The sequence below is a fragment of the Oryza sativa genome, chromosome 10 (assembly GCF_034140825.1).
Source record: "Oryza sativa Japonica Group chromosome 10, ASM3414082v1".
Taxonomy (NCBI): Eukaryota; Viridiplantae; Streptophyta; class Magnoliopsida; order Poales; family Poaceae; genus Oryza; species Oryza sativa.
Genome location: NC_089044.1, coordinates 23,260,365 through 23,277,609, shown reverse-complemented (window position 1 = coordinate 23,277,609; position 17,245 = coordinate 23,260,365). Strand labels below are relative to the sequence as shown.

Below are 17,245 nucleotides of genomic sequence, written 5' to 3'. Positions count from 1 at the left end.
ATAAAGCGATGAAATATTCTTCAGTGAAAGATGAAACATTAAGAAAAAATTCGTGTTGAAACTTTTTTTTAGCAATGAAAAATTGCAACATTTCTTCATCAACATATAGTGCAACATCGTCGAGAGATTTGCAATCTCTGGACATCCGATGCGTAGGCCTCTCCAAAAAAAATCGAGAACTTAGCAACATATTGTGTTTTTATAGTAGTAGAGAAATGGGTATGCAAAAATCACAAATGTAGAAATGGCCGAACGAAATTAGGACCCGTTTTTATTTTTATTTTTTTGACATGTAGAAGGACCAGTTTTGCTGATGAAGAAGCTGGTAGGCTAATGCTTCCGTGAATTGACCAGATAAAAATGGGCCCACATCAAACTAACCAAAAGGGCCCTTAGTTTTCGGCCCACATCCGAGCAGCAGCCCAGCATTCTAAGGGATCCCGTGGGCCAAATCGTGTGGGCCGTGGCTGTTGGGGTCGGAGATTTCTTCCCCGACCCTTCCTTTTTCTCAGGGCGAGATGCCGGCGTGATCAATCCGTCAGATCCGCACATGAATCTGGTAGTGGTTGCAGAGACACCGACGGCACGGAGATGTTTGCAGTTGATTATTTCGTAGAGATTGGAACGATTTCAAGCATCGAGATGCATGATTTCTACGTGTTTTTACTGAATTACTCCCCCCGTTTTAAAATGTTTGATACCGTTGACTTTCTAATTACGTATTTGATCATTCGTCTTATTCAAAAACTTTAAGTAATTATTAATTTTTTTCATATCATTTGATTTATTGTTAAATATGCTTTCATGTACACGTATAGTTTTATATATTTCACAAATTATTTTTAATAAGACGAACGGTCAAACATATGCTAAAAAGTCAACGGTGTCAAATATTTTGAAACGGAGGGAGTATTATGATAGTAAGCTACGTTACCCCGATACGCTGATACGGATACGGATACGCGATACGGCGATACCGGGATACACCATCTTCCCAAAAACATGGATACGGGGATACACGAATATATATATATATATATATATATATATATATATATATATATATATATATATATATATATATATATATATATATATATATATATATATATATATATATATATATATATATATATATATATATATATATATATATATATATATATATATATATATATATATATATATATATATAATTTAAAAAAATTGAGTGTGGAATATGGACTGAAAAAATAGGAAGCAAACAGCATCAATCCACCAATGCATATATGATATCTCAGTACGACAGATTCACAGGCTCACAGCATCTCACCAAGTCACCATTTATTGAAGAGGCATACATAAATAAGTGCAAGACTTACACAGTAGATGAAATCATGAAAATAACATAGTTCTTCAAATAGATGGTAGACATTAGACAACATTGTTCACATAGTAGATGATGCAGGATTTACCTCAAGTTCTCAACGTCGTCGTCGTCGGAGGTGATGCAGGATTGATAAGAGGCAGCGGCGTGACGCCTCGTGGAGGAGTCTGGAGCTCCTGGAGGACAGTGCAGAGGAGGGGGCGCGGAGAAGGCTGTAGGCCGCGGCGTGGCGTCGGCGAGGCGGCGCAGCGACGGCGTAGGGCGGGCCGGCGGCGAGGCGACGCAGCGACGGCGTGGTCGGGGCGGCCGGGCGGCGCTGCGATGGGGATTGGGTTTTGCGAGCGGCGGCGCGTTTGGAGGGGAAGAACGGGAGATGCGTTTTGTTCTGTGTGATTTAGGGCTCCCCATATCATGTACGTATCCCGCCGTATCGGAGGAGTATCGGTATTTTTTTTAATTATCTGAAAAAGAGAAAAATGAGGGATACATATGGGATACGTATCCGGCCGTATCCCGCACGTATCCGTATCCGGGCGCGTATCAGATACTGATACGAGGGTCAGCTGCCGTATCGGGGTGACGTTGATAGTAAGTAACATCTCTGATCAAAACTCTTTGCAGTGCGTCGTCCTCCCAGATTGATTTAAGACTGTCTGCCTCTCGATTACACAAAGAAAAGATGAAAGAATAATCAGCTGTCAATGTGTAGTACTAGCAGCAGGCAACAATTAATGCAACATGGATGCAGGAACGATGTGTATATAGATAGATATCCGCTTCACTTTATTTACCGCAAAAATACACCGTTGCATACATCACAATTCACATCGCATATGCTGCTGATGCTGATTGCTGCATACCCGTCTACTGATCGATCGATTGATAGATAATGTGTTAATCAGATGCCTAGTTTTATTTGTTTATGTAGTACTCCCTCCGTTTTAAAATATTTGACACCGTTGACTTTTTAGGACGTGTTTGACCATTCGTCTTATTCCAAAAATCTATGTAATTATTTTTTTTTCATATTATTTGATTTATTGTTAAATATACTTTTATGTACATATATAGTTTTACATATTTCATAAATTTTTTTAATAAGATAAACGGTCAAACTTGTTATAAGAAGTCAACGGTGTCAAACATTTTGAAATGGAGAGAGTAATTAAGCTACGCAGGCCATGAGATTGATCGATCGAAATAACAAGTGAACATGCAGTAGCAGTAGCAGAGTAGTGTGTCGATCGTCATGGTTTGGCAGCTGGAGGACCTCCATAGCATCCGTATGCAACGGTGCATCCCCGTCCCGGGCGTGTGTAAGGTTCGCCGGGAATCCTGGGCACCGGGTACCGTGGTGGATTCAGCGCTCCGTTCCTACCAATTGCATCTGCTGCTCCTGCTCTCCCTGCTTCCATCAATCACATCGTACAACACATATTACAAATTAAGTCAACCAACCAGGCTTAACTATCTCAATAATTATAAGCAGGATTATCGCATTTATCATGCACGGTAGTCTTTTCAGTTTTTGAAACCACGATATGTCTTGCGGTTATACCGCACGGTTTTCACGGTAACCACGTGGTTACCGCGGGAGGAAAAAAAAGATAAGGTGAACCCTGATTATAAGTGTATTTACCTCCTTGTACCGAGGCAGTGTGCAGGGTGCAGATGAGGGCGAGGACCATCAGGAGCACCTTGCAAAGGTAGCTGCGTTGCGTCCTCATTACTATCTTATTATCTCTACCTTAATTCTTTTTCTGATCTCTCCCTCAAATATATTGCACCTCTTTGCTTGCTGGTGTTTGTTTGCTTCTCGGCTGTTGGGTTTTCACAATTTATAGAGCCAGTCGGTTGGGTAGTGCATGCAGTTCGCTATCGTTGACCAGGGGTCAATGACACTCTTTCTTCCCTGGACTAATTAGGCACCTGGCCAACAATTAAAGTCGTCATTTTTTCCACGACATGCAATGTCTCATCATATCTCTGTGGACTGTACGTGGAGTAATATCGCCCGGTGAATTCCATCGCTGGATCCAGAAATTTTTACGAACCTAGGCAAGACTAGCAATAGGTAAAGTTTTATACAGATCCATATATAGATCATCTCGACGTGAGCATTTGCGTTACTAGTTTGTGTGAAACATGTTAATTAAGTTGCTAGTACTATACAGTACTACTACTGTTGTGCTGCTCATACGGCTCAAACACTGATTAAGCAAGGTAATTTTGTCTTAATCCCAATGAATGTGCCGGCCGGTCAACTATCCACGGTCGTCCGGCCTTCGCCACTGCACTGGCTGTGTTCGGAAGTTTAATAGTATAGCCCATTACTGGCTCCAATTCATCTACAACCAATCTAATAGCTAATTTATATAATAGTTGCTTACTATACTATAAATATATTAATATTATATGGTCCCACCTGTCATACACACATTGCGTATTGGAATCCGCGCTGCAGCTGGCTATAGATTTGTAGCCCGCTGCTCTTCTCTCTCATCTTTTATCTCATTAAAATATGTTTACAGCTAGCTAATAGCCTGCTATTATACCTGCTCTGATAGAAACCATCTCCTATGCACGGAAAACGGAGCGGTCTATTAGCGTGAGATTAATTAAGTATTAGCCATTTTTTTCAAAAATAGATCAATATGATTTTTTTTAATAATTTTTGTATAGAAATTTTTTGTAAAAAAACGCACCGTTTAGCAATTTGAAAAGTATACGTGTGGAAAATGAGAGGGGAATGTTGGGAACTAGCTCTTGCAAGCGTACGTGTTGGGAACTAGCCATACTGTCGAGTAATCAACCATAGATATATGGTATTAGAGCAGCCCTAATACTACAGTCAATATACCAGTGGTGCACCTATACAATAGTTAACTATATATTTATAATACATTATTAATACTTGGATCTCTCCATATAGTTAAAAAAATAATATTTACATGTGGTCCAGCATAAATTCACATATACTTTTAAGCGTTAAATGCATTATGCTTAGGAGGAGATGGCATTCAGACAACTTAGAGCAAGGTTAATAGTATAGCCCACTACTAGCTCCAATTCATTTATAGCCAATCTAATAGCTAATTTATACAATATTTGCTTACTATACTATAATATATGGTCCCACCTGTCATATACACATTGCGTCTTGGAGTCCGCGCTGCAGCTGGCTACAAATCTATAGCCCGCTGCTCTTCTCTCTCATCTTTTATCTCATTAAAATATGTTTGTAGCTGGTTAATAGTCTGCTATTGTACCCGCTCTTATAGAGTTCTCAAAAAAAAAGAACAACTTTACGGTATATTTTACTGTAAATTTTGTCTTTTAAGCCTTCTCCTGTAGAGATGACGTGGAAGATACTAATAGTAAGATGCTTATTCTATTATTATCCTTAACCTCACAAAGATCTCCCACAAGCAAATTCAGCTATCTAATTGGAACAATCCTACGATGGTCCATGATATGAGTAACGGACGGATCTTGCCTCTACCCCAGGGGTGCCAAAGAAAGTGTTGCGTAGCCTTATTCTCCTAGCGTCATGGGAGATTTGGAAGGAGCGAAATCAGTTAAGACAAAAAAAAACTATCGGCAACATACTTGGTTGCAAAGATCAAAGAGGAGGCACAGATTTGGGCCATGGCAGCACCGAATGGACTATGTAACATAGTGCCTTAGAGTCTTCTTTTTTCTTTTAAACCTGTATAGAGCTACTCTTGTACAGCTTTTTTTTTTTGCCATATTCAATGAAATTGGCACATTCTAAGTGCCGGTTCGTTAAAAAAAACTCATAGTTTTTTGAAGTTCGTGTTACAACTGGTTACATATATGTAGCTTGCTTTTTTTTTCTGTCCTCTTCTCTCTTAATTTCAATTCAGTACAAATCCGATGTGACGTCTTCTATAGCCCGTTTACATGATCTTATCATACATGCATGCTCTTAGATAATCACACTCCACATTCCAAACAGATTCCATTGTCATAGGTATACAGAGGAAATGTACTCCTCCCCCTATCCCATAATATAAGGTGTGCACATATTTCAATATTCAACTTTAAAAACATTTGATCAACAATTATTATAAAATAAAATGAATTTTATTTGTTAAAATTTATATCATTGGATTGACATTTAAATTTACTTTAATGTGATTATAAATTTGTTGCAATAAACCTTATAGTATATGAGAAATTTTAAGTCAAAGATTAGTTTTGAAGATTATGTCAAGTTTGACCATACCTCTTATTATGGGATGGAGGGAGTAGTATACAAAGTTGTAGTTGACCATTCATAGTCCTTGGAAAGATATCAAGCATCGAGATTAGTTCAAGGTTTTTTACTGAATAATAATAGTGATAATTAACGTGTATGGTTAAAACTCTTGGCAGCCAGTGCGTCGTTGAAGATTAATTTAAGATCACTGTCATACAACTCTTGTCAAACATGGACATGGACAACGCCCAATAGAAATCTAATATTTGTCTGCCTCTCGATTTATACAGATAAGAAAGTAAGAATAATGAAACTTCAAATTCAAGACCAGGGTCGAATGATGCCATCACGGAGAAGGCGAACAAGCAAAGGAGCCGAAGTACAGTTTCTAAGATCGAGTTAGGTCTTAAGTAGGGCTGTGGAGCAGCATAAATCTAGCCTCTATCTTTTTTATTTTGTGAGAGCGTTCCATTCAGCTTTGCTCTTATTTTAATTTGAGTTGGAACTGTTTAACTGGACTCCAGCTTTTGAAAAGAAAGAACTGAAACTGAAAATGGCGTCAAACAGACTCTTGGAGAGCAGACTGTCATGGTAAGACTTCTTCACCTGGAGCTGGAGGGGCGTCGCACTCGTCGATACTGCTGCATCCCACGCCGCCCCTGGAGTAACTGCTGGCCTTGTTGGAACGAGGACCTGGATATCCCACGGACACACCTCTCCCTGCATAAATATATCCAGCATATATATGTATAGTCCATTGATTTATTCGGTTAATTAATTACCAACACAACACTGTCTAGTGAGTGATCTACAGTCTTTAACTATTTACCTCCTTGAGCTGGGCGCAGGGCGCAGATGAGAGCCAGGAGAATCAGGAGCGCCTTCCAAATGGAGACAGCAGAAGAAGATCCCCGTTGCTTCCTCATCTTCAGTTTCTTCGTCTCACTGGTCGAACTTGTTGAACCTTACCTCTTGGTTTGGTGCTCATCACAACTTATAGCGCCTGCAGTGCTGGGGAGTGCAATTTGCTGTTGTATCCTTTACTTTCTCCGTCCCTAACCAACCATTTTTAGATGGACACAGATATTTAAAAAGTAGACCAAAATACTTAAAGATATATTATGATTAATTGAGAAAAGATAGTAGATGATGAAATCAAAATAGAAAATGATTGTGATTAGTTAAGAGAATGAAACATATGAAGAAATAGTTTTATTTTGGAAAACGAGATTTTGAGAAAGAAAAGTGCATTCAAACTTTTTTTTAGAAAGAAATTGTGCGCGCGGCGGCGTAGCTCCTCCTTCCACGGCCAATTTGGCACTAGCCGGTAGCCACTCACAGGCCACCCACCACCCATTCTCGGCGTGTCTCAATGTGTGTGCATGGAGCAATCAATCATGGTGGATAACTGGATATATCATGGATTAGTGGATGTTAAAAGAATCTTGACAATATATAAGGCAAAGCTTTTATCTTTCCTTCAAAAGAGTTAAAATAATCTTGACGAATTGACTTTACCAGCGTCAAATGGACACACTAGCCAGCAGGAATAATGGTGCTGCTACTTGTAGTGGCGGCTTTACAAATTTTTCGTTGGATGGTCCTACTTCAGGCCTTTAAAATTTCATAACACCCAAACTTAGTATACATATATAAAATTTGTTCAAATTATCACACACATATAGCATTAATATCTTATTAATTGGCCAGTTTTCTTAAAGACAAAGACAACAAAAATATCTACCACACATATAGCATATTGCTTATAATAAGAAGATATTTTGTATAAACTTTTTTCTGAACGAACTACCCAAAATCAACTTGAATATTAGCAAACTACAAAATATGCATAATTACAAACATGGTAAAGAAGGAGTTCCAAAGAACAAATATGAGATATAACTCGGATGTTTACATTCCAAAACAAAAAAAAAATACAATCAATCATACGTTGTATAAAAAATTACCTGCCATTATGTTCTCGATCACTTCTTACTATTTCTATTTCTTCTGCTTCTCCCTCTTCCTCCCTGCTGCTTCTGCATTATGCAAACAAGCAAAGATACGAAGGGAAAGGGATTCATGAGAGAGAGAACTCACCGGTTAGGCAGCAAGAGAAATCAACCAATCCCTGGATGGAATAAAAATTTATGTTCTAATTCTAGGCCACTGAGTCGGTCTTGGACAATGCAGGGTCTTGAGTGTGGCAATCGCGACGGATGTGATAGCGACTAGCGAAAGGCTTGAGCTCACCAAATCTGCAACCATGCACATATAGATTGGCCAAACAATAAGGCCTTTCAAAATTTATTTTTCAAGATATGTATCTATTGTTCACGCTAGTCAAACTAGAGTGGTATTTAGCTGGCGTGGTAAAACAATACTGTCACGCCAGTCTCGTTGACGTGACAGCGTTATTTGGCCACGTCGATCTCGCTAACATGGCAACGTTATTTGGTCACGCCGCTCTCGTTGGTTTAGCGGGACAAAACTGTCGTACCCATTGCATGCGACTTATCAATATTGTTTTGGTTCAGATTTTGTAAATAAGTTTTGAAAGGGTTTATTTTTAAAATTAAAAATTTAAAAGGTTAAAAAATAAAAATAATTCCTGTAGTAAACAGTGGAGTAGTATGTGTTGTGTACAACTTCCTGGCTCCTTGTTCCATGATGTACTCATGTATATGCAGCACAAGCATAATACATGGGACAAACACTTGTTTACTTAGAAAATGTTCCTATGTGATCTGTAATACATGAGTAAATTTCAGAAAACTGTAACTATAATAACAAAACTATCAGTTTGCTACAACATTAGTGATCTATTTCAGTTTGCTGCAACAATAGCGTGGGAAATTATCATAAAACTGTAACTTTTACGTGATATGCTGGTACTGTTGTCACCTACATGTCCTATAGTAACATATCACGTAAAAGTTGTAGTTTTGTGATAATTTCTCACGCTATTATTGCAGCAAACTGAAATAGATAACTAATGTTGCAGCAAACTGATAGTTTTGTTACTATAGTTGTAGTTTTCTGAAATTTATTTGTAATACATTGAGTTCATCTCAGCACAAACTGACGACCCAAGTAGTATTCTCTTCTTTACCTACAAAATGTGTTGGCAAATCGCCAATGTTTCCCTTAACGCCCTGCTTGCACAACCAATATGCAGGACATCAAAAATAATCTCTGTATGTCATCTTGATTGGAATGGTGAGGTCTGTACCTATGAAGTAGTATGAACTAGACCTATGAACAGGTACAACATCAAAAGGGGATGTAATTCGCAGGCAACATAGAAGCAGGAACGATGTGTATATACTAGATAGATATCTGCTTCACTTTATTTACCACAAAAATACACCATGCATACATCACAATTCACATCGCATATGCTGCTGATGCCGATTGATGCATACCCGTCTACTGATCGATCGATAGATCAGGGGTTAATTATTAGATGCATAGTTTTTATTTGTTTATGTGGTGAGCTACGCAGGCCATGAGATTGATCGATCGAAATAACAAGCGAGCATGCAGTAGCAGTAGCAGAGTAGTATGTCGATCGTCATGGTTTGGCAGCTGGAGGACCTCCATAGCATCCGTATGCAACGGTGCATCCCCGTCCCGGGCGTGTGTAAGGTTCGCCTCCCCGACCTGTGTACGGATCGCCTCTCCGGCCTATGTAAGGTTCTTCAGGAATCGCCGGGTACCGTGGATTCAGTGGTACGCCCCCACCAACTAATGCTGCTGCTGCCACTCTCCCTGCATCCATCCAGATACCAAATTTAGTTAACCAACCAAGTAACTTAGGCTGCGTTCGTTCTGGGGTGATAGGGAGATTGTTTGTTTCGTTTTCCGTACGCACGCTTCCCAAACTACTAAACGGTGTATTTTTTGCAAAAAGTTTTTACAGAAAAGTTGCTTTAGAAAATCATATTAATCCATTTTTAAAGTTTAAAATAGCTAATATTTAATTAATCATGTGCTAAATGGCTCACCTCGTTTTACGTATCTTCTCAATCTTCTCTATCTCCTCCTCCAACACAGCCTTAGTACTTCCTTCGGTTTTATAATTCTTGACGTTTTAGACAATAACACAGTCTTCAAAATATATCTTTGATCTTGTTTTTCTATTATAATATATAGAATAAATAAATACATGTTTATTTTTATTATAGAACTTTGAACGACAAATACATATATGTTGGTCTAGTTCTTTTAAACTAAATACTTTTAAAATTTTGATAATTAAAGTTATAAAAGTTTGACTACAATCTTATCCAAAACATAACCAGAGAGAGTAATTGATTAACTCTCAATGATTATGAGTTTAAATATGTGCATCTTCTGTCCCATAAAAGCCAATTTCTGAGGGTAAACTTGGATTGGATGAATGTTTGTTCAGATTCGTGTATTGTAGTTATTTTTTGTGAGACAGAGGAAGTATTTACCTCCTTCTACTGAGACAGTTTCCAGGGTGCAGATGAGAGCCAGGACCAACAGGAGCACCTTGCAGAGGGACACAACAGCAGCAGAAGAAGAAGATGAACAAGGAGAGCGGCTTTGCTTCCTCATCATCACTGACTGAAATTTTAGCTCTTGGTTTGTTTGTTGTGTACGAGCTAGCTGTTGGGTTTTCAGAATTTATAGAGACAGCTAACTTAGCAAGGCAGGGTACGTAGTGCAGTTCGCTATCGTTTACCAGGGGTCAATGCGCTCCTTTTAGGACAAATTAGGCACTGGCCAATATAGTGGTCATTTTTTTCCACGATATGCAATGCCTCATCTTCGTGGAATGTTGAGTAATCAGCCATACAGGCGGATTAGGGATCCAGGATTTGGAAAATTGGGCATTGCACTAAGATCTCGCTGGCTATGCTGTAAATGGCAGCAGAGAACATCGCCGGATAAACGATGGCAGGGGCTTAATATCCCAATCTCCCAGAAAGAAAAGAATCTGGTCGCAGTTTCCACTTTGATTTCGGTGGGAGATGGGAATACGACGTTGTTCTGGGAGGACTACTAGATAGATGGAACATCGATACGCTCTTTGGCGCCAGCGGTTTATGCTATTGTCCCTGCGCGTTTGTGGAGTCGTTGAACTGTGGCCGAGGCGCTCCACGACAGGCGTTGGATACGGGACATTTCTACCGCACTGGGTGTCCAAGCAATTTTGGAGTACATCAACCTTTGGATGACACTCAGATCGGTGCAGCTCTCAGATGAGCCTGACTCATTGTCTTGGAGATGGGAGTCCTTAGGTGAGTATTCTTCTCGCTCGGCATATCAAGTTATGTTCTTGGGAAGAAGTCGCTTCCTATACAAACCAATCTGGAAATCCTTGCCCCTCTCCCTCCCAGGTGTCATTACTTTCTTTGGTTGGTTACTCTTAATAGGTGTTGGACAGCGGATCGACTTTGGAACCGTGGGCTATCGCATCCTGACCGTTGTGTCCTTTGCGATCAATGTGATGAAATGATAGATCACCTCTTGGTCGCATGTCCGGAGTCCCGACAACTTTGGTGGACTGCACTTCAAGCAATTGGGTATGCAGTTTGTTTGCCCCACAATGAGGCTTATTTCCACTTGTGGCTTTGTGATGCCCGAAAGAAAGTGATCAAGGCGCACCGTCGAAGGTTCGACACCATTACGGCCCTAGTAGCATGGACGATTTCGAAGAAGAGAAACAATAAAATCTTCAATCAGGAAACTCGATCTTGGACAGAGATTGCGAGGGTCATGACAAATGAAGCCGAGCTGTGGTGGCTAGCTAGGGCAGCGATTCCCGCCTTGGTTGTTCCTGTAGTTGGAACGGGGTCGCAAATTCAGTCGTAGAGAATAGGCTTTTGATCTTTGGTCTTTCCTGTATCATGTCTCCGTCTTCTTTTATTTTCTTAGGTTACCCTTGTAAATAACTTTTGCTCATTTTTAATGTAAAGATGCGCTCCTTACGTATTAAAAAAACAGTGGGCAGACCCATATTCGAAATTTTTATGAGTGGGACAAGCCTAACAATAGACAGAGTCCACACAAGTTTATACAAAATCCATAGATCATTTTAGAGCACCGTTACGGTGCTCTCTACCTATAATATTCTACTAGCACTACCGGTAGAAGTAATCTGAGCCGTTAATTTATAAGGGTACATTAGTATTTTACTAATTAAAGGTTAAGGGTAATTTTAACATTTACTTTTCTTTTTCTTAATAGTACGATCAGTTCGTCTGTGTCACCGCTCCTTTCGTTCTGGCGTGCACCCAACTCCGGCGGCAGGGCCCACTCCGGCAAGTGAGAGCTCCTCCATCGAACAGAACTACTGAACAAAGCTATATAGTCAAATCGAGCAGCAAGGGCAAATGTGCTGTTATAAACTCCGTCGAGCAGAATTCAGAATTGTTGCTACCTCTACGGGTCCATCCCGGAGGCTTGACCGACTTCACTAAAGTACACTATATCTAATCCATCATATGTGTGACCAGGCTGTAGCGTCGCCCCTGTGACCAAACAACATCTTATCAGCTGTAGGTGAGGAGAAACCTAGGTAGGTGATAGTAGATATGTGGTGTGTACAACTCCTTGTCTCCTTGTTACTTGTACATGTACTGCTAATGTTCCATGTTGTACAAGCAGCACAAACAAAATACATGGGGCAACACTTGTTCACTCGGAAAATGTTCCTGTGTGGATCTGTAATACAATGGGTACGTTCATCTCAGCACAAACTATCTTCCTCTTTACCTACAAAATGTGTTGGCAAATCACCAACGTTTGCCCTTAATGCCCTGCTTCTGTATATGCACAACCAATATGCAGGACATAAAAAATACTCTACCTGTATGTCATCTTGATTGGGAATGGTGAGGCCTGTACCTATGAAGTATGAACCGGATCTATGAACAGGTACAACATAAAAAAAGGGTATCTATGAACTGTTTTCTTCTTCATTGCCAACCCAATACTTTTTCACTGAAACCAAAATCTTCTCAGGTATATGAGGCCCATCTTCATGATCAAGCAACTTGGATTTCCACCGCATCCCCATCACTGTCCTCCTAACCTTGTTCAGCACCTCAACATTGTCCCGCAGTATGACTGCGCCCTCAGGACGTAAAATCCTATCCATCTCCAGAAGAATGTCTTCCATGTTGCACCTAGCAAATTTGAAAAGCTTATATCAAAAGACTGGATAGTTTGCATCATGTTACCAAGACGAGAAAGACCACATACTTATTACTCATATCAATGGACCAGATAGTTTGCATTGTGTTACCAATACAGGAGAAAGAGCACATACTTATTCTGGTATAAGCTGAAGAGACCATTGGCATGTATCAAGTCGTATGTCCTAGGATATGTAGAGAAGGCTTCACACCTGACAACAATGCAATGTCAGAGTAACCAGGAACAGTTTCAACACATTGGCATCCCTTTTTAAACCAAGTGCCAGGACATCTAGCTTAAAGACTTACCAATCATGGTATATGCCAATAAGACCTCGCTCGTAAATGATACCAAGAGTGTTCTTCTCAGATATTGTGGGCACAACATTCATTACCCAAGATATTGGAGAATCAATAATTGCCGCAAAACTTCCAAGCCCTGCGTTCATGTCCATAATATTCCTATACCTCAAAGAACCTATCAGCTTGTTTATCCTCTTGTAAGTACTGACATACTTCTTCCACAACTTATTATCCTCCTCAAAAATTTCTTCTGTAACACCTGGGGTGCGACCCTGTAGAATTCTGGGAGGGGCAGCAAATAGTCTCTCTGGGAATTTCCGTAGCTGTGCTTCTTCCGGGAAAGGTGTTATACAACCTTCCATTTTCTTATACCTATAACAATAAACCATATAAAAAATCATTAATGAAACAACATATAAATACTGTCAGAAATAGAAATCTTCAGATAAGCATCTATTCTTGATTCCACCATTAAGAGAGCATTTGCATATATCAGCAGCGATCACTGTAATAAGTTGCCCCTGACAAGGAGTAAGGGCAATCACCTACAAATCCTATAATCTAGTGGTATATGAAAAAGCTAGCTGTTTTTCTTGTATAACAAGGATTTTGGAATTATGGCGATTATAACTTAGTCGAGTTGATATGGCATGTTAGAGGTTAACAGCACGCATATAGTAGAACTAGATACATAGAGAACACACCAGACATCATCTGCATCTTGAATTTTGCACATCTTGCTAGGATGGTCATCCTTATTATGACATTCATTTGAATCTGCCTTTTTGCGCCAAATAACAGTATCTCCCTTCTCATGAATCTTACCCCAGCACAACATTTCAGCAATTTTTTCGATTACATTTTGTTCTGCCTCTAAGTCTTCCTTGGATCTTTTCCATGCTTGGTGATTTGTCTTCCAATTGATGGGAGGACCAGACAATATCCAATAGCCACCAGGCCTCAGAACCCGATCTACTTCAAACATGTACATCGCATCTGCATGAAGCGAAATAATATAGCATATGCAAAAAAGAACAGCTGATAGAGGCACTACATTTTGTATGCACAGTTGACACTACTAACCATTTGACTTCCAGGAGATTAAGCAGCGTGAGCAATGGGCCATATCAAAAGATCCAGAGGGGTATGGTAGTTTTATAGTTCCAAGCACTCCAATTACTGCAGGAACACCTCGCTCCAATGCAAATTGAACCTGAGCTTCATGTGAGTCTCGAGGTGCAAATGACATGGTTAATACATTTCTGTCCATTAGGTAAGCACCCCAGCTGGCAACCTACAAGTGGCTTAAATTGTTATTGCAGCTACAACAGGTGATCAAGAAAATACTAACATAAGGTCAATGAAACTAAATGGCCTAATTATACACATGAAAGTTCAGAGAAATTGGGCTAAGATGCACTAATATTTCATGAATTACTGCTATGAGGTACATCATAAATTAAGGAAAGAAGCAACTAAAAAGACGCTAACAGAGAGGCTAAAAGTAGCTGCTCAATGTTTATACATGTTCAAGAATGATAGGATCTGTTTAGATGACATACCCCGCATCCAGTATCAAGTGCAGTCCTAATGGTGCCATCAGTAAATGGAATGACGGATGCAAGCTCATCAATGTAGGCATTTGCTCCATTGGGAAACATTGTCCCCCCTCCTGGAAATCTAAACACATCTCCCTCAAACTGGACCCAGTTCTGAACAGCCTTCTCAACTGTCAAATTCTTATATGGTGCATTTGCATATGGAACATAGTCACGGCTCTTGGGCCAAGGAAAAGGGGTGACATAGCCTTTGGGTGCTGGGATTAGACAGCGCAGTTTCTTAGTCTCTGTAGGACAATGCCTCTCTCGGTAGTTCATATTTTCTCTAGGAAAGTTCATTGCTCGGTTCTGATCCTGACAAGGAGTATAGTCACTGTATCGAATATGGCATGGCTCAAAGACTTTATCGGTCATGACCAAAGGATTAACACCACCTAAGCTATGATGGGTCTCAAAGTGCAAGTTTGGCAAGATTGTACAGTCGGTCTCTTTTGTCACCCTCAATGCAATACTATCCCCCCTTCCGGTCCCACTTTTCTGCCAAGCTCCTAGTATATAAAAGAAGCAGCACAAACTCATCACAATTACGATGGACATCGTGCTCCGCGTTCTACGGTCACCTGGATTCATCCTCGAGCCCCTCATGAACCTGAAATTGTTGCAGGGAAACAATTTTGAACGAATTTCAGAAAATTATTACAGGAAACTTAGTTATTCTAAATGAATTTATGAATTGAAATATTTGCAGAACATGCAGAGACTGGGAGTTTCTTCCATAACCCAAAAATGTTTGCAGTGTATATATGTTAGTAGATGGCAAAAGCACAAACAGGGGAAACATTGAGTCAATTCAAAAAGTGCTTGGTGATGCCTATTTGACTCCTAACCAATTAGTATGACGTTAACTATTTCCAAAATAGCATATACTTCCTCCGTTTCACAATGTAAGTCATTCTAGCATTTCCCACATTCATATTGATGTTAATGAATCTAGACACATATATATCTATCTAGGTTCATTAATATCAATATAAATATGGAAAATACTAAAATGATTTACATTGTGAAACGGAGGTAGTATGTACCAATTCAAATCGAACCTGGCATGGGACCCTTTCGAATGCCTATATAGAGTTTTCTGATAATGGATTCTCAACCCCCGAGGCAGTTCATCAGCAGATATTATGCTAGCTAACACGGGAGATCGAATGATGAAACAAAGCAACTGAACTGAAGGAGCGAGAGATTTAGTCGTGACAAGGCATAACCAATTTAACCAGTTCCCATATCTACAAGGTCAATGGCCACCTAGAAATGACCAAAAATCAGCCTGTCGCGGAAGCATCGGGGGCTTCGCCATACAACTCAGCAAGCAAAAGGTAAGAAATCGCGGATACTCGCTGCATAGCTTGGTCGGTGAATCATCATCACACAACTCGATCCGCAACAACAAAAAACCACCTGGCAGTTGCAGATTCTCTCTACACAGTAGAACTAGAACTAGAAGGGGGCTAAGCTCTAAGCTAACTCGGAATCCCGATCCCCACAGCCCAGTAAAGAACTACACAGAGAACGGATTGGATTCGAGACGAGGAAGGAAGCTCTCGATCGGAGGAAGCAAACCAAACGAAACCAAACCGATACCTCTCTGCAGGAGACGGCCGGAAGGCGACCCGGTGGAATGGAACTCCCCGCGGCGGCGGCGGCGGCGGCGTGAGGCGGTGGGGGGGCTCGGGTCACCGGCGGGTGGAGAGGAGAGGAGAGGGGGGGAGAAGATTTTGGTGGAGGTAGGCTTGGTTGCTCCGCCGCTGCTGCTGCTTTTGACTTTTTCTCGCGTCGCGTCGCGTCGCGTCGTGTCGTGTGGCGTTGGAGACGATGAGTCCACGGCGGAAGAAGAGAGGACGCGGCGGGAACGAGATGGTTGGGTTGGGTTGGGTCCGTGCCGCCGGTCGCTCCCCGACCACGTCCGCTCCAACCGCTGCCTGCAAAACAAAAAAAAAAACCAGAATATTCTTTTATTAAGCTCACAGATCTGAGATTATTTATACTGGAGTAGCATAATTCAATGTGTTTGAACTGGTACACTGTATGACTTTATTTTTCTGAACTGAAGTTTTATTGGTTAGATCTAGTCAGTTAGAGAAACCTCTTTGTTTTTTTTTTCAAAACATAGTACAATGTACTCTATTTTTATGAACACATTTGAAGACTAGATTGATATATTTTTATCTTCAGATTTCATCACAGGTGACTCCCTGTCAAGGGGTATATCATCTATAACCAACAGAATAATATCTAATCAGATGAGTTATGCTCGCTTTGCGAAAATCTCTTATGTGTTTGTTTACCTGTGACTTAAATGCATTCAACTTACTTGACACTTTACGAAATATCAAATCGAGGTTTAATTCTAATAATGAAAAAAATCAAACAGAAACATATATATTTTTCATACTCTAGTAGTAATTTATTGTTATATTGACATATTCGCATGGTAGTAACTAATTGCGGAATAGCTAATTGAAAGTCCGTTTGATATCTGAATGAAGTCATGAACCTTGCATATCGTTGAATGGAGAGCATAGATAATAGGGTTTTGATTTCCTATGTTAGATAGATGGGGTTG

The 17,245-nt window shown here is 40.2% G+C and overlaps 1 protein-coding gene and 1 non-coding gene across 3 annotated transcripts; both read right to left on the bottom strand.

Moving 5' to 3' along the window:
- Nucleotides 1-2,126: 2,126 nt before the first annotated feature.
- LOC4349449 (uncharacterized) lies at nt 2,127-3,177 on the bottom strand. The gene is made up of 2 exons (XR_001540351.3): nt 3,006-3,177; nt 2,127-2,771 (listed from the first exon to the last, which is right to left on the bottom strand). It is a non-coding gene; the product is annotated as an uncharacterized protein (transcript).
- An 8,985-nt stretch (nt 3,178-12,162) lies between these two features.
- Nucleotides 12,163-16,522, bottom strand: LOC4349447 (probable methyltransferase PMT2). Of its 2 annotated transcripts, XR_001540576.3 has the most exons (8): nt 16,264-16,522; nt 14,623-15,268; nt 14,144-14,354; nt 13,765-14,056; nt 13,067-13,432; nt 12,892-12,969; nt 12,430-12,748; nt 12,163-12,335 (listed from the first exon to the last, which is right to left on the bottom strand). XR_001540576.3 is itself a non-coding variant. In XM_015758646.3 (7 exons), exons 2-7 carry the CDS (start codon nt 15,262-15,264, stop codon nt 12,520-12,522), a joined length of 1,818 nt encoding a protein of 605 aa, XP_015614132.1. In that variant the 5' UTR covers nt 15,265-15,268; nt 16,264-16,522; the 3' UTR covers nt 12,163-12,519. The 2 variants fall into 2 exon arrangements, 1 of the variants encoding a protein (XP_015614132.1); XM_015758646.3 differs by having other exon boundaries at nt 12,163-12,748.
- Nucleotides 16,523-17,245: the final 723 nt, after the last annotated feature.

Coding starts and splice junctions, on each gene's coding strand:
- LOC4349447 (XM_015758646.3), bottom strand. CDS start 15,264: ATGAGGGGCTCGAGGATGAATCCAGGTGACCGTAGAACGCGGAGCACG. Junction 14,355..14,622: donor CACTTGATACTGGATGCGGG/GTATGTCATCTA, acceptor AGCCACTTGTAG/GTTGCCAGCTGGGGTGCTTA. Junction 13,433..13,764: donor CAAGATGCAGATGATGTCTG/GTGTGTTCTCTA, acceptor TTATTGTTATAG/GTATAAGAAAATGGAAGGTT.